Consider the following 17,969-nt stretch of genomic DNA (forward strand, 5'->3'; position numbering starts at 1 on the left):
TTTTTTATCCATTTATAAAACTGGATATTTACTGAGGCAGTTGTGGGTTAAGTACCTAGCCTAAGGGTACAGCAGCAGTGCCCCATTGGGGAATTGAACCAGCAACCTTTCGGTTACAAGTCTTTCTCCTTACCACTACGCCACACTACAGCACGCCCATGTTCACTCAGCAGGGCATGGTGCAGTTTTACATTTACATTTATTCATTTAGCAGACGCTTTTATCCAAAGCGACTTACATAGGTTACAGTTCTTTACAATGTTATCCATTTATACAGCTGGATATTTTACTGAGGCAATTGTGGGTTAAGTACCTTGCCCAAGGGTACAGCAGCAGTGTCCTAGCGGGGATCGAACCGGCAACCTTTCGGTTACAAGTCCTGCTCCTTAACCACTATGCTACACTGCCACCCAGTTCAGCCCTGTTCTTCCTCTTCCGCTCAGACTTGTTGGCTTCTTGGTTCAAAAGCCAACGATTCGATCAAAACAGTCCAAAGCAGCAAATGTGACTGAGCCTGTCTCAGCCGGCTGTAGGCGTTTTTAACAGGAGAAGCAGGAAGTTGCAGGACGTGGTCGCGCTGTTTGAAATCGTGTCCTACACTGTGAAGCTGTGGTGTTGCAGGTCAGCGGGGCCGCGTCCTCTCCTTCCGTGTGTGCTCATGGTGTTTCTCTCACACACGCCCTGTCCCCAGGATAAACAGTCCTGGCAGAACGAGTACGAGATCTACAGCTTGAGCGGGATGAAGCACGAGAACATCCTGCACTTCATCGGCGCTGAGAAGAGGGGCACCAACATGGACGTAGAGCTGTGGCTTATCACTGCTTACCACGAGAAGGTAACCACTGCGGCCCTGCTAGCAGGCCAAGGTTGACTTCTGAGTCCTCTACCTGAGACTTATTAATGTAAAACATTCCACAAGAAAATACCTGTCTCTTTGCACATAATATATAGGAAATGCCTTTTCTCCACAAGGACACTACTGTCAGAAGGTAATTACTCTTTGGTCACACAATCACCTTCCTTTGGAAGTCAGCTGAGGTCTTTTCCTAATGGAATTCTTGTAGTGAAATGCTTTTCAGAGCACAAAGTGTTTGTGTAGCAGGAAACGCACTGTACTGAAAATGTCTATGCAGCCCAACTGGAGAATACTTGCTAGGTGTGCCCTCCAGTGGTTAAAAGGCTCAACTACAAGTAGTATAGTGGTTGAAAATAGAATGGGTCAGAGTGACTTGTAGGGATTATTTGGTGCTGGTTTTAGCTCTGTGTTAGTAAAGGTGAATCTCTTCCAGGGTTCTCTGACTGATTACCTGAAGGCCAACGTGGTGTCTTGGAACGAGCTGTGCCACATCGCCCAGACGATGGCCAGAGGCCTGGCCTACCTCCACGAGGACATCCCCGGCCTGAAGGACGGCCACAAGCCCGCCATCGCCCACAGGTGAGCGCCCGCCGGCCGCTCCGTGACTCGCGTGTCCTCTGCCACGCGTCCTGGCGGTCCGTCCACTCCCAGACGTCTGTCATTCCGCGTCTGGCTTCCGCCGCGGGCTGCATTATTTATGGCCGTCTCCGGGGAGAAGCATTTTCCCTAAGAGCTGCGGGGCCCACCTCTCGGCTAATGTCATCTGACAGCACGCTTCATTATGAATGATAAATGATGTTCACCTCCCCGCTTCATCCCCGCAGTCGAGTAATGTATTCCTCCCATCCTCGAGAGCGCGTCTCCCCTGGAATATGCAGATGCAGTTACGGTGTCCTACTTCGCCCGTCCTCCCTCCCCTCCCTCTCTCCCTCCTCTCTCTCATTCACGTGTCACTCTCGCCCCTCCGCACGGCAGGGACATCAAGAGCAAGAATGTGCTGCTGAAGAGCAACCTGACGGCCTGCATCGCTGACTTCGGCCTGGCTCTGAAGTTCGAGGCGGGGAAGTCTGCCGGCGACACACACGGGCAGGTGAGCCCACCACAACACAACTGTATCTACACAAGAGTAATTACCTCACATTACCTCACACTGTTGTCTTTTAGCAGACGCTCGTATCCACAGAGACTTACATAGGTTACAGTTCTGTCCATTTATATAGCAGGATATTTACTGAGGCAATCCTGGGTCAAGTACTTTGCCCAAGGCTAGAGCAGCAGTGCCCCAGAGGGGAATCAAAGCAGCACCCTTTGGTTTGGAGCCCTGCTACTTACCATTATGCTACACTGCTGCCCGTTTGGAGAATGGTCAAGAGGATTCAACACTCACACTGCTGTACTATGTAGTGTATAGTGATGTAAGAAAGGAGGAGTGGGAAATAAACCTCTACATTTTGTTGGAATTTTGTCTGAAACCCCACAAAACAAAGCAGTTTATAGGTCACTCCACCTTTTTAATGTTTTCGGGGGCTTATGCACTGTTACAGCAAGCAGCAGGAAAAGGTGCTTGCCCGAATCTATGGTTGAGCCCTAGAGCAGACCGTGGCAGCGGTACCTTGTGGAGTACAGGGGATTGAACAGATGCTGCGTGTGTGGAAGTGACTGTTGGTGGCCTGAGCCTGATGAACCCAGGAGAGACACAGACATGTGGGAGGCAGCAAATACACTGTACTGAAAATGAGCTGAGCAGAGCCTGGTGTTAGCTGATCAGCAGGAGACTCGGGACTCGACTGTACGAGTACATACCTGATATCGGTGAATCCCTCTGGCGCTTGCAGGTGGGCACCCGCCGGTACATGGCTCCGGAGGTCCTGGAGGGGGCCATCAACTTCCAGCGCGACGCCTTCCTGAGGATAGACATGTACGCCGTGGGGCTGGTGCTGTGGGAGCTGGCGGCCCGCTGCACTGCGGCCGACGGTAAGACCGGCCAAACCCAGCGGCACACAGACGCTTCCGCTGTCCTGTCCGGGGCTACAGCAAGGGGGAAAGCAACCTTGACTACCACACTTCTAGTGCATAAAAGGATGTACAATACCAGTCAAAAGTTTGGACATGACTTTTATTCTTTACTATTACTCTGAATTGTGGAAAATGGTAAAAATAAAGACATCAAAACTATGAAATAACACAAATTATGCAGTGACCAAAAAAGTGTTAAACAAAACTATCTTATATTTCAGACTCTTCAAAGTAGCCAAAAAAATTTATAAATTAAAGGAAATAGATTCACACACAGGCTCAACTTCACTGTTTATATTTGTCTAAGTATTAAATTTCAAGCATTTGAGCATAAGTTGTTAGATCAAAATGTCTTTGAATGCATGTTTCCCATTATTTTATTCAGGTGTGTCCAAACCTTTGACTGGTACTCTATGTATTCATACAGTGTTGTGGGAGCTTTTTCAGATGATTGGCAAAGCAATGTGGCTGTAGTCCTCCATTGGTCCACCAGGGGTCCTTCTGATCACAGGAATACAGCCAACAGTACAACCCCATACAGCCGGCCAGCAACAGCAGGATATAATTATCAGTTCACCTGCAGAGCTGTGCCTCAGGCCAATACTTATTAATGGTCTCGGACCATGCTGATAAGTTAATGGAACAGGCGCGATTCCTCTGTTCCGTAATGAGTGTGGATCCTACTGGATCTTGACTTGTTCACCTGTATCAGGTACATGGTGGCCCTCTGATTTCTAAGAAAGGTCAGTGACGGCGATCTTGATGCGAACTGATGGCGCATCTAATGAAGCAGGTATCACACAGAGCTGAATGTGATGCCCACGAAAAGAGCCTGAAAGACAGTGCGTCCCCACACTCGGGCCCCCAGGTTCTAGATTCACACCTCTGCTGCGGGTTTAAAAAAACGGGCTCTCCGCTCCAGCAGGTGTGCAGCAGGCCCAGTAGGAGATGCTGCATCATTTGCGGTATACGTGTGCATCACTGCGGGCTGTGAGCGCACTGAACCCCACAGCAGGGGTTCACTACATGCCCCTCTGTTCCCAGGCCCCGTGGATGAGCATATGCTGCCTTTTGAGGAAGAGGTGGGCCAGCACCCATCCCTGGAAGACATGCAGGAGGTGGTCGTCCACAAGAAGCTGCGGCCGACGCTGAGGGAGTGCTGGCAGAAACACGCAGTGAGTACTGAGAGAGTGCAGGCGGAAACACAGTCAGTACTGAGGGAGTGCAGGCGGAAACACAGTCAGTACTGAGAGAGTGCAGGCAGAAACACACGGTCAGTACTGAGGGAGTGCAGGCAGAAACACACGGTCAGTACTGAGAGAGTGCAGGCAGAAACACACGGTCAGTACTGAGAGAGTGCAGGCAGAAACACACGGTCAGTACTGAGAGAGTGCATACAGAAACAGTCAGTACTGAGAGAGTGCAGGCAGAAACACACGGTCAGTACTGAGAGAGTGCAGGCAGAAACACACGGTCAGTACTGAGAGAGTGCAGGCAGAAACACACGGTCAGTACTGAGAGAGTGCGTACAGAAACACACGGTCAGTACTGAGGGAGTGCATACAGAAACACACGGTCAGTACTGAGAGAGTGCAGGCAGAAACACACGGTCAGTACTGAGAGAGTGCAGGCAGAAACACACGGTCAGTACTGAGAGAGTGCGTACAGAAACACACGGTCAGTACTGAGAGAGTGCAGGCAGAAACACACGGTCAGTACTGAGAGAGTGCAGGCAGAAACACACGGTCAGTACTGAGGGAGTGCAGGCGGAAACACACGGTCAGTACTGAGAGAGTGCAGGCAGAAACACACGGTCAGTACTGAGGGAGTGCAGGCGGAAACACACGGTCAGTACTGAGAGAGTGCATACAGAAACAGTCAGTACTGAGAGAGTGCAGGCAGAAGCACACGGTCAGTACTGAGAGAGTGCATACAGAAACACACGGTCAGTATTGAGAGTGCAGGCAGAAACACACGGTCAGTACTGAGAGAGTGCAGGCAGAAACACACGGTCAGTACTGAGAGAGTGCAGGCAGAAACACACGGTCAGTACTGAGGGAGTGCAGGCAGAAACACACGGTCAGTACTGAGAGAGTGCAGGCAGAAACACACGGTCAGTACTGAGGGAGTGCAGGCAGAAACACACGATCAGTACTGAGGGAGTGCATACAGAAACACACGGTCAGTACTGAGAGAGTGCAGGCAGAAACACACGGTCAGTACGGAGAGAGTGCGTACAGAAACACACGGTCAGTACTGAGGGAGTGCATACAGAAACACACAGTCAGTATTGAGAGAGTGCAGGCAGAAACACAGTCAGTACTGAGAGAGTGCAGGCAGAAACACAGTCAGTACTGAGAGAGTGCAGGCAGAAACACATGGTCAGTACGGAGAGAGTGCGTACAGAAACACATGGTTAGGTATTTAGGGAACTGGTCAGATTTGACCTCTGATGTCCATATTTGTGCAGGTTACTGTACGTTGCACTGTGGATGTACTGTTGTGAGGAAAGCAATGCTCTGAGAATCTTTGTAAATGATACTGTATTTGTGGCCACAGTCATCCCACTGTCTAGACAGTAACCACAGTATCTGTCTGGAATCAGTGTTGAGTTTTTTTCCCCTCATTTGAGGGTCAGGATGGGTTTTTTAAAAAGCTGTTTTTACTGCTTTTCAGCATGGTGATGTCCTCCATTCCTCTCTTTAAGTACAGGTTTTTTCTTCATCTAACTGTCAGCAGACATAAGTAAGCCAAAAGAGTGTCATATTACTGTGCGGTAATGAATCAGGGTGCAGTTACAATCCACGCTCAGAGGAGAAGCTTGCTAAAGTCTAATCTCTCAGGTATTTTCACTGAACAATCAGGAAGGAGTGACTTTATCATTTAAAAAAAAGTGTCACTGTATCACCAAAGTTAAGTTTTACATTCTTCAAAATGTTTTGGTAGGTGCTAAAATGAATTTCTATTATTATTGAGTAAGGCTCCAAGGATGTTTTAATGATCTCGTAACGAGCTCGTGTTTTAATGAACCCTCAGACAAACAGATAGATGAAGATAAACTTCAAATTTCTTATAATAATGCTATCCATTACAGACAAAATTATTGGTAATTCAGTTGAATGCATTTATTGATGTATCAAAAAGCGAGGGTCATATTTCACCACTTTTTAAACCACTTTTCCTTATTAGTAGCTCATTCTGTAGCTAATGGGGTGTAAATTGGGCTGTCACGTATCAGAAACTAAATGCCCAACCGCAGGTCAAATGGGTACTGGGGTTGTTTTGCAGTTAAAGGTAATAATGCTCAGGGTGTGCAGTGAGGTTTTCGCTGTTGTGGTATGTGGGTTTGACTGAAACGCGGGGCGTGAGAGTTCTGTAGCAGTGATGGGAAGGGGGAGCGTGAGGCCTGGAGATGCAGTGTAAGCGTAACCGCTGTGCACCTCCCCCCCCGCAGGGCCTGGCCATGCTGTGCGAGACCATCGAGGAGTGCTGGGATCACGAGGCGGAGGCGCGGCTCTCCGCTGGCTGCGTGGAGGAGCGCGTCATCCAGATGCAGCGGCAGACCAACGTCATCGCCCCCGAGGAGATCGTCACCGTCGTCACCATGGTGACCAATGTGGACTTCCCGCCCAAAGAGTCCAGCTTATGATGGCCGTGGCGGTGACGCGGGGGGGGGGTGGGGGCCGCTCGGCGCCCCAGCGGAGGGGGTAAAAAAAAAAAATAATTAAAAAAGAAACGAAAAAACAAAAACGAACGCGGTGACCGACGGGAGCTTGTCTCCGGAGCTGCTGAGCCGGACCCAGCCGGATCCAGCCGGATCCATCCGGATCCTCCCGGAGGCACGTTGCGCTGTTTGTGTACAGAGGACATGGCTGCCCACGTTCAGGAATATCTGCACCCAGACTTGGTTTCTGCCAACTACATTTAGTTACATGTGTGCCTGAAGACATACACCTGGCTCCAGCGGTAAGCCAGAGAGACGATACTTACGTCATTCAAATCAGGATCCTTCACAGGAAGACACTAAAAGTAGAAACATTGTCTGCTTGGCAACAGGTCATTGTCATTTGAATCAGACTTTGGGCAGGTATTTTTCTTTTGTATTGAAGACAAAAAAGGACTTCCTCTAATGGACTTCTGCTAGTTTTTCTAAGAAAGAAGAAAAAAAAAATAATAAAAAAAGACTGAGACCCCACACAGTTCATTTCATTTCAGTATAAAAAGGGCAACTTGTTTTTAAATGCAATGTTGTTTTTGTGTTTATATAACTGACTATTGTAATGCCAATAAGAAACGGCTTCTGAATGTGTAGTGTTCTGCTGCTGTACATATATCAATGAGAAAAAAAACATGGTAATCAAGGTTCTTTGTTGGGATTCACTTCCAAGCATTACTTTAAATAACCATAAACCTCCCTCAACAAGGTATACCTCAGTTCCACCTCTGACGAATAACAAGTTTTCTTTAACGCTAAAAACAATCCAAAATGATCGGATGACATCTGTTTGGTATTGATGCATTTTAAATAAGAAAAAAAAAGAAAAAAAAACAGATGACAACAGCATTTATAACGGAGTATGCCAAGAGATGATGGCCATTTATACACCGGAGTTTCTGCCTTGTTTATTTTTTTTTCCTTTAAATGTTTTGTGTATTATTGTTTTTGCCCTGCTGTTTTTAAAAGTAATTGTTCTTTAATTGTTTAATTATTATTTTTGTTTATAATTTTTTTTCCTTTAAAAATATAGTGAGAAAGAAACCCTAAAAATTTGGACTTCAGAAACATTTTAAAGCACTTCCCTATTTAGGTTTGCTGTGTCTATGGAATATTTAAGGATATACGCATGCCTTTTTTAATTTATTTTTTTTTTAATGCCCCTCTGTGAGTTACGAGTCTGGTATCTGAGGCTGAAACCTGTTGATTCCGTTTGATGGACACGTGTTTTCCTCTCTCTCTCTCTCTCTCTCTCTCTCTCTCTCTCTCTCTCTCTCTGTATGTTGCTCTCTCTGCTGTACCCGTATCAGTGTATCCACACACCTCAGGAAGCTTCCTTTCTAGAAACCCCTCTCTCTGCTTTGAGCCACAAGTGACTTCTCTCCCTCTCTCATCCTGGTGCCATTATTTACAGCAAAATCCTCAACACGGATGGAGTGGTGTTGTGTTAGGCCCTGTGGAATAGGACACAAGCCACAGACTGCGTCAGCCTCTGGCAGGTGGGGAAAAAAAAGGATGGCAGAGTATTGGTAGCTATAAATGAACACACTGTAGCCATGTGGTCAGAGCTGAGCGTAACTCGATTGCAGCGATTGGCCGAAGCATTGTCCTGGAAGTCAGCTGGTGCAGGAGTTATGCTAACCTTTGTATTCGCTCTCCTCTTGGACATGTCCTGTGTTGTCTTTTTAAAAACAGGAGCTGCAACAACGTTCAGGGATACAGTACTATGCTTTACTAAATTAATTATATGCAATCAGTGGAGGTACAGTAACGTTGCCTCGGCGCGGGCAACTTTTACACAACTGTAGCATTTTTAAAACGTGTTTTATTTATTTACAGACTATCGAGGGGCCAGAGCGTTAACTCAAAGGGGCAGGTGCCAACTTCACTGTACGCTGTACAGGAATGCTCCTCTACGGCTCCCAAGAGGCCTCCCCCTCTGGTGTCGACCTGGTGCTCCTGCCCCAGTAAGAGGTGGGGGGGAGGGGGGGGGGGGGGGTGGCCAACCTCAGCTCAGATCATTTTTTTCACTACTGTAAAGACCTTTCCACACCGGACCTTCGCAGCTTTCTGCACCTCTCATTTCACGAGCAGATCTCCGTCTAGCGTGTGGGAGGTGGGGGAACGTGGAATGGCAAAACTAGTCACCAGTCTCCGAGCAGGGAGGGGAGGGACCGGCACATATGCAATCTTGTTGTGTGCACCTGCCACCCGCATCCTTCACTGTTTTTTGTCCTTGTGCTAAAGAAAAATGAATGTAGCCATGTGAAACCGGAACCCCCCCGCCCAGGAGGGGGTTGCTTGTATTGTTTGGGTGTCATTTGTCTCCCCCAAACCCCCCCCCCCCCCCCTTTCTTTTTTTTTTTTTTTTTTTGGAAATACGAAAGACGTCTCAGTCGACACCAGTCCTCACCTATTGCTGTACAGATGTTTCCACCTACAGAGCTCAGATCCCTTCTTGTTACTGTGTTTCAGGTCTGCGCTTTTATTCTCCAAGGAATACTTTTATTCTTTTTTCCCGTTAATAAAAAAGCCAAATCCCTCCTCTGATCATTGGCTGCAGACTTCATGGAAATGCACAGTATGTAAATATGAATGTCGTTTTTAGATTGTGAATTTAGCATGAGGTTGTTTTGCCATTTTATATCACAAAGCAAAAAAAAAAATCCTTCATAAAGTAATTATTCCAAAATAAGATTTTATTGTTATTTTGTATATCTATATTTTTAATTGTACTAATTTATGTCAAGGCCCAAAGTCCACCTATCCTTTTCCATTAAGACACTACAAATGACACCCTGGATTGACACATTGTTTACCTCAGACATCTCAGCTAATGCGTAACCTTCTCACCGTATCGCTGAGGCATTGTAACAACAACGTAACATTGGTACAATGGTTCAGCAGCATGGTGAGAACGTTTAATGGGATTTGACCAGCAGTGTTTTCTACAAAGCAGTTTCAGTTAAAGTGACACACATTACCTCTCGATTATGCCAGAAAGCTAATACTGCTAAACCGTGTTAGCTTGGATTCTCTCTAGCTACCGATGTTCTGTGTGTCTTGGGCACAGACAACTGTACTACTGTCAAACTTGCCATTTTTTTTATTGTTTTGCAAGTATTTAACAGTTTCAGAGGCCTGGTTGGAAGTGATTGTTAAATATTGTACAGATAAATTGTATGCTATTCCCCCCTAAAATAAAGTATAGTGACTGCTCTGCTTGGTCTCTACGATTCACTGTTTAAGAGCTAATAGAATGCCCTGGTTGTCACATTTTGGTTTGTTATGTAGTTAGCTGTATAACTGCTATGTTTGTGACACTGATGTGCGTAGGCACACTTGGAATTGTGACTTGTGTGCTGCTTAACACAACTATAAAGGAAGTAAAATACTGAAATTATCATGTTAGATAATGAGCCCAAGAGAATATTTTTCCAATTGAATTTGAATAGACTGCATTGTCAGTGAGCGTATATTTCTCATTCATTATATACCCTTATCCTGGGTAACTTAATGAATATGACAAGAAATGGCAAATATATGCAAACGTCTGTAAAATATGTAATTGGCCTGCTATTCAAAAATGTACAGAATTATGTAATCATACAACCACAAAGTAGAACTTACCACGGTAATAAACAGATAAAGATTATTCCTCTCATCCCCAAGATGGATCACCACATTGAAGTTATCAACTAACAAGTGACTTGATGTGGTGCTTCCTGCAGGTGTAAATACGCACCATTTTTGAAACTGTAATTCTAAAGTCCACTAGATGGCGGTAGCTTTCTGCTGTTTTTTTTTCCCCTCAGTTGTCACAATACTGCAAGTTCTTGTGCTGTGTAGTGGCTTCACATATGTAAAAGAATATTACTCTGGGTAGCTTCAGCACTGTTTAGATATTTATTTATTATATGACAACCTACTCTTTATCATATTACCTACACAGTATTTTGCATATTATCATTCAGACGTATAACTAAAAAAATAGTTATATTGTTTGGATTTACTTGGAAGTTAATATTGGGTGGAAAAAGTGAAAAAATCTAAAATGTGACCTTTTAAACTACCCATTATAAATATGACATTTTCAGACATTGTACAGCTGTAGTTGTATGTCACTGAGTATATACATTCACAGTTACTTGGGGGGTGAAATTGTCCAGCTAATAATGTTTCATTGAGAGGACTGATCTTGGGTGATGGTCATAACCTGTGGTGTCCACCTCTACTACGAATGTTAATGTAAACCCATCTCATGCTATAATGGGCCAGTATATATTCAATCGGTAGCTTGGTTTGTGGCTGGTATCCTTGCAGATTTTCTTTTTTCCCATTTGAAAGTATGGTGGCTAGTCACCTCAAATGTTCTCAAGGTGGTATTCTTTTAATGGCAATATACATTTACTGTAATTACAATTTTTTTTCCCTGTAGTTGTTCAGAGATTTTTTTAGATATTATGTGACTGTAATAGTCTGAAATAAAGAAAATTAGATAACTTTTGATGACATTTTTTTTTTCTTGGTGTTCTTGATAGCATCTCGGGATTTTCCATCTGAACTGGCAGGCTTCTATGGCCCCGGGGACGCTCAGGTCTACTCTAGGAAATGATCATGGATCTACTGGGGATTATTTTTACTCAGGCTGCCGGTTGCCTCTGAGATGGTTGCCAGGTCATATCCCTCTTATATTAGAATCTCAAAGTTTCAATGACTTTGGGCCGAATGCAATAGATATGCAGATATGGTCTTAATGTTACAATTGTTGAATGGTCATATTATGAAGCGCAACTATATAAATCACACATAAAGCCTACTTAATAATGGCTTAACAGCTGCAGTAAGCATTCATAATAAATTGTGCATGATACTTTATCACATCATGACATGTTACGCAGAAATGAATCCAACCCTGCACTGCACATCCAAGAGTATTAAATGCAAATGCGCACACTTTAAATTGGTGTGAACTTCTAAACAGCAGTGAAGATTCAATGGGAAATTAATTAGATGCCACTGCAAAAGTGTTCAATTGGAAAAAGCATTTTTTACTGCACTAGAGGATCACATGCCTTTGAAAGTTAACACATTTGCTCATAGGAAAGCAGAAACAGAGCCATGTTTGACGTTCGTATGGAATTGTGGGCATTGTTGTAGGAGGGCCATGATCTGGCCGCAGTCCAGCATAAGCCTCACCAGTTGGTGCTCCATCTGTCTTTTCAATAGACCCATCCATAGGCCTGATCAGATCCCACTCATACAAGTGCTCAGAGGTCTGAAACAGGTCAGTACAAGTATGCACACTCTGAAAATGTACCAAGTAACTCACATTTTCACACCCGTGTATCTCATTTACTACAGCTACTGTACAGTGTGGAGATTGTTCACCCTTGTGGAAGGCAAATGTGCTGCTCCATGAGCTGAGCTGAGGTTACAAGTGTGAAGACAAATTTGGACAACTTTCCAGAGAGAAGTGAAATATCCTCATTTCCCATTCCTATTCCTGCATTAAGTCTTGAGCTCTGGCACAAATTACCCTCTCCTTACTGTAAAGCAAACAAAAACTGCAATGCCATTATGATCCACTAGATGGAAGCAAAACATTTTCGTGGACCTTCAGGCCACAGCAGTGAATGGACATGAGGCATAACACAGCTTTTTCCTCCCTTGTCCTGAAGCAATTTGTTGACTCATCTTCTTAACAATTGGTTTCTCAGAACTGTGGGCTGACTGAGATTTTCCTTCTGTAAATCCCTTGAATTGTGAAGGATAAGTTAGGTACTGTAGTAAAATGGGAAAATTAAAGAAATACTGCAAGAAGTATGCCATAGTGCCATTCTTGATATGCAATGAAATAGTATTTAAAAAAAAAAAACAGGTGCAGTTTCTTACTAATCAAGCCACACACAATGAACATGTTGACTGTCTTTGTTCCAATATCACAAGCACAGTGCAGTTCTAAAATTGACTATGAACAGCAGAGCTTGTCCTAACAAGCACACACATACAGATGGACAAAAAGGCATGTTACTGGCTAGCACAGTTTTCCCAGTTAAAGTAACTGGGAAAACACTACATTGGAATGTTGCGTATGAGGCCACACAAATGCAGATGACTGGGATCTTGGTAAGTCATTTGGGGCACCTGCTCTTAACAGCAGTGAAAACCTGTTGGGGAAATAGCTGTTTTCTGGCATTATGCCAAAAGGTGCCCTCACCCCGGTCTACTGTAATTAACTTACATAAATCACATAATTAAATAATGACCATGGAATTTTAAATCTATAATATGCACAGGCAGGCCAGGCTAAGCTAAAGCTAAACCAAAGCTGTCAGGACTTGTGATGCATTTTTGTGTCAGTGGAGCACATGAAGTTTCTACACTTTCTTCAGGTGACATATGTCTTCTAACCCAAGTGAATATCATCTGGAAAGCCCTTCATTTTCTCCTTTAAAAACATTAACTCTACAACAAAACTGAACTCTTTCTGTATGTAAATTGTGCTTCCACCATAAGGAAACAATATTTCACAAATTAGCAGTCCCCTCATAGATAAACATCAGGCCAAACAGCTCTGATGAACAGAAGACCTGAAATGAATCCTGGGTGACATCTTAAACACCTCTGCTGGAGTGGAATGCTGTTTGCCAGGAGCATGTGCAAAGGTTTCACATCTTTGCTACAGGATGCTACTGTACAGTATCTTCCACTGACTTATCCTCGCCTAAAGTCAGCAAGAAAGGAGAACAGTTGTGAAATGTCTCACCCAAAATCAAAAATAGATGCGAGGTGCAATAAATCATCATTAGATTCACAGCAATTCAAGGCCCCATCCTGACGCACAGCGGAAAACACGTTAACAATTATAATTATTTTAACAAACCTCAACAATTATGAATATGATTTACATACAATTACAGAGCTTGTTCAATGATCACAGAACATAATCTCTCTAATGTGAATGTTCAGTGATACATCTCCGTTAATAACTTAAAACAGAAGCTACAGCATTTTAGTGATACACATCACGTGTTATGTGTTATTAATGTTTAATGCAGCTGTTATGCCAGCTACAATGTGACCAGAAATTTTAAGATTTTAGAATTTCATTCTTGCCACTTCAACCATCAGTGCTTGTGAGAGGGCACATGGTCTGACTCTATTGACAAAATATTAATCAATAGCTAAAACATGGAACATTTGCTGCCAGCCTGTAATTTGGCAGGTGTTATACTTGTAATATCCCAATACAGCTAGCTACCTACGTGTGCTCCAACAATTTGGAGTGGAACTGCTTGGGGGGGGGAGCTGCTGCTGGGGTTAGTGTAACCGAAGCCTTGTCTTAGAAGTAAGCTGGCTGGACAGCTAGTACACGTGCTCCCATGCTAATGTGGGCTCCTAGCAAGACGGATAAACAAGAAGCATTGTCTCCATCAATGTGTATATTAATCAGAGCTTATCTGCTCCAGTGTCTTCTTATGTCTTGTGTCTTGACAACTATATGGAAAACAGTTACACTCACCAGCTTCCTCCATCATTTGGTTAAGTATCATTAACCATTAAATTACTTTAAATGTTACCATTAAACATAATCATTCTAGCAAGGTCAATATGCATGTGTTTTGCTATTGAAGTTCTTCTTGAAGTCCCAACACCCATTGATAAGGCAAATGTTTCTCGTTTCTCCACATTGGCAGCTATGTGGAGTGATGGCTAGAACTTACAGAGCTGCACTTTTGACCAGACGGTGTCCTTCTCTCGATATCTTGGAAAAACCGCATAACCTTCAGTGTTTAGTTGTAGGACAAAGCATGCAGTATAATCTGTGCAGTTTTGGCCCCAAATCACTGTTGTGACCACTACCTCCACACATCTAATTATACTTAACACAATATGGGTGGGAATGAGCCCACAAACACGCATGACTCCACAAAAGAGCTGCGAGATATGGATTTTCCATTGTAGTAAACGCAGGAGGAGCTCTGGTGCAGGTCCATCTGAGCTCTGAAGGTACCGAGCCCAGCTGTCCCATCTGTCCCTTATGTTGACAATGTTACACTCTAGATGGAGGGTGACCAGCAAAGACGTATGTAATAACACACCAATGGCACTGTTTGTTTAATGGAAAAATAGAATCTGAAGGAGTGAGAAAACATACTGAGACAGTTTTTATAGAGTTCTGGCCACAACACCTTATCTTTCCAAATGGCAGTTATCGGTCATTCTCACAGTTTTTTTTTTCCTCATGTATTTTGAGTTTAATATTGAAATTAGTTGGCAACACTGTGGAGCCATATCTGAAGGCACACCTAAAGACTTAACAGATCCTGAGGGCATACAGTGACAGTGTTTCTGTTTTCCTGCAGAGACTACCTGCACATAAAAATTAATAAGCAACATTCATAAAACAGAGGATATTTCTATGCAGAGTATTAGAATATTCATTTCAAGAGATTGGACTGGATACAGTCAATTACACATTAACAGCCCAGAACTTTTTATGGTTTATTGGAACATTTGGCTTATGTGGATTGTAAATATTCCATATCTAAACAAAGCGTAAAGTAATGCTGGAGTCTGAATGCAATTGTTGCGCTGACAGGTTTTCTTTTTTTATATCCGAGGGTGTCATTTATCATTTGTGAGTAAGCCCTCATGAACCACATCATTAGCAAAACACTGCTGCATTCCCTGCACAACATTCCCTGGTTTGAGCCAATCATTTCTTGCTCCCTACAGCAAAACACATTCGTTGGTTTAAATTAGCCATGATGGTTGCAGCTCAGTGGTCAAATGAGAACTAAATCACCTGCCACAGGTCAGCATTAACATCCAGCTATGGGAGCATGCAAAATGACAGCCGAGACTGACCTTATTGGATATTATCAAAGGGGATTTCAAAAAAAAAAACTATTCTATGTGCTAAATTTCTCCCATTTCAATGGTGACATAAAATCAACTAAGCAAGATTCAAAATGGAATATGACAAAAAAAAAAATACAGATGATATTGTAAGATATTAATGTTATACAATCTGTTTCCTTGTTTCAGCATATTACAGCATATCAGGGAAATTTTCACTACCACTAAACCTATAATCCGGTGAATTATTCAAAAGTGACCAGTGAAGCAACCATTGCCCAAATCCACTTCAAACATCTTCTTGGTCCTCAATCAAGCCACTTCTGGCAGGTATGGTTCCACCTCAGAAATTCAATCAATCAGCCCCATTGTCATCTAAATCTCTTTTCACATTTACTCCAAGATTCTCAAGTAACTTTACAGTGAGGGAGCAACACATCTCATTCCTCACAACATATTTGCTGGATCATGGCACTCCAGAGGCAGTACATTAGCTTAGCACATGCTCTTACCAAGAATGACTTATATAGCCTGCCATTTTTACAAGTGCTGGATATTAACCGTGGCAATTTCTGTTAAATCAGTACCTTGCTCAAGGGTACAACACCAGTCCTCCACTTGGGAACTGAACCTGAAACCTTTTAGTTATGAACCCTGCTTCTTACCACTACCACACACTACACTAGCATTAAAGCAGTGATTATTGTGCATTTCCCCAAACAAAGTTACAGAGGCAGGCTACACAGGGAGCAACAGATGAAGTTGGGTGGGTGTGTAACAGTAGCGCACATTCGTAACATTGTCTTCCTGGCTCCCATGGGTCCCTCTCATCTCAAACAGCTGTTCTCCCCAGCAGCTCCGGCAGGTGTCCCACAGTGTCAGTAACACTACCCAGAGTCCCTCTGCCTCAAGCCTGCAGTCAACCTGACGCCCTCTAGCACCGGGCGGTGCCAGTGGCAACAGGTGCGGTGTCCAAAGCAGGCCTTAGCCTTGAAAACCTTCCTGCTTAACAAATGGAGCCAACTGACACTGCCATTGACTGAATCCGTCTCTGGATGCTGATATTTTCAGTACCCGCAGCTGATATCACTGCTATTGTTTTGAAAATATATTTTTCCTTAATAAAGTTACATATTTAATGTGTGGAAAGGCCAAATCAAAATATATATTGTTAATGGTAGTCTTCAAATATATGATGATCGCATTTCCATTTCCCTCATGAATTGTTTTCAGAGATCAATATTAAACATATACATTTGCACACATTTTAAGTGTGATGAGCATGCTTTTGCTTTTGGGCAAAAGTCCATGTTTGAAAGAGGTACAATTAAAAACGACTGTGTGCATTGTTAACATCCTGATACTCGAATACCCAAGTGCAATCAGTCGTAACATCATCTAACCTTATCCTGCCAAATGGCTCAACCTAAATGGGACTAGCCTTGGTACTTGTCTGGGAGATGTACTGGGTAAACCATTTCACTGCTTGAAGTTGTGTGTTGTTGGTGAACCAGTAGGTGGCAGTCTTCCCCTGGACCATATAGAAAAACGTATTGAAGGGGTATTCTGCTGTGGCTGAGACTGTCCTTTAGGAGTGATGTTAAACTAAGGTCCTGACTTATTGCAATTTCATGGCTGTGCCGACCTGGCCTTGTAGCAATTCGTCAATTTAAATGGCTGAATAAACCCCTCCTCTTAATCTCAGCTGTGTGTTGAGTATGCTGGCAAAGGCGGTTGTGCGACATGCAGGACGGCGCTACACGTGTAGTGGTTGATGTGAGTCGCTCACCTGGAGCACTGGCATCCCTGAAGCGGATGGCATGCGTTATATACTTCATAAATTCATAAGACTAGCATGATTTTGTTATCTAAAATTCAACATATTAAGGACGGCACTTTATTACAGAGGAAACTTAAATGAACAACCTTGTGTATATTCCAACCAACTCTGGTGTCACAGGTAGCCGCTGGTGACAACATCCCAGGGCTGGAGAAATACTTTCCCGTGAGATGATGGCTGTGGGACTCAACCAAGCGGTTTTACACACAATTAACGTCCTCGAATCGCAGTCAAAATGACTTGGCTACCTTAGCAATCAACATGACAAGCCAGCTAAATAACTTCTCCAGTTTGATGCTTTGGTAGGATGTACAAAAGCTGCTTCCATCTGCGGTTCACACCTGCTCTATACTGTATAACATTAGCTAGCTAAACAGCAACCTAGCTAACTGCCTAGTTAAACAATCAAACATACCTGAGGGTACTATCCATAATGTTAAAATGAGCAGAGCACGCTTCGGCCAGCACAGGGCCAGCTATGACGCTGTGAAATGCTCACTTTAAAATCAGAATTTATTGTGTGGCCTTTCCCCTTCAAGATTTGTGAAGCTGCAGTTAGCTACGTTAGCTAGCTTGCTACCTGTCAAAGAGAAGATCGTTAGTCTGAATAGCCTTACATCGGGGTTAAGAAAACAGTTTCTGCCTTCAGCAGCTGACCCTGAATTAGAATAAACATT

At 43.7% G+C, this 17,969-nt stretch overlaps 1 protein-coding gene across 2 annotated transcripts in view; it reads left to right on the forward strand.

The window, feature by feature from the left end:
- Positions 1 to 7,538, forward strand: part of LOC118785500 (activin receptor type-2A) — a 48,820-nt gene extending 41,282 nt beyond the window's left edge. For both annotated transcript variants that reach the window (XM_036540193.1, XM_036540194.1), the window contains 6 exons: positions 692 to 835; positions 1,290 to 1,435; positions 1,832 to 1,946; positions 2,692 to 2,830; positions 3,917 to 4,047; positions 6,327 to 7,538. In XM_036540193.1, the coding sequence (XP_036396086.1) occupies positions 692 to 835; positions 1,290 to 1,435; positions 1,832 to 1,946; positions 2,692 to 2,830; positions 3,917 to 4,047; positions 6,327 to 6,521 (870 nt within the window). In that variant the 3' untranslated portion in view covers positions 6,522 to 7,538. The remainder of the gene's footprint in view (positions 1 to 691; positions 836 to 1,289; positions 1,436 to 1,831; positions 1,947 to 2,691; positions 2,831 to 3,916; positions 4,048 to 6,326) is intronic.
- The last annotated feature ends 10,431 nt before the right edge of the window (positions 7,539 to 17,969 follow it).

The sequence above is a fragment of the Megalops cyprinoides genome, chromosome 11, assembly GCF_013368585.1.
Source record: "Megalops cyprinoides isolate fMegCyp1 chromosome 11, fMegCyp1.pri, whole genome shotgun sequence".
In the NCBI taxonomy this organism is placed as follows: Eukaryota; Metazoa; Chordata; class Actinopteri; order Elopiformes; family Megalopidae; genus Megalops; species Megalops cyprinoides.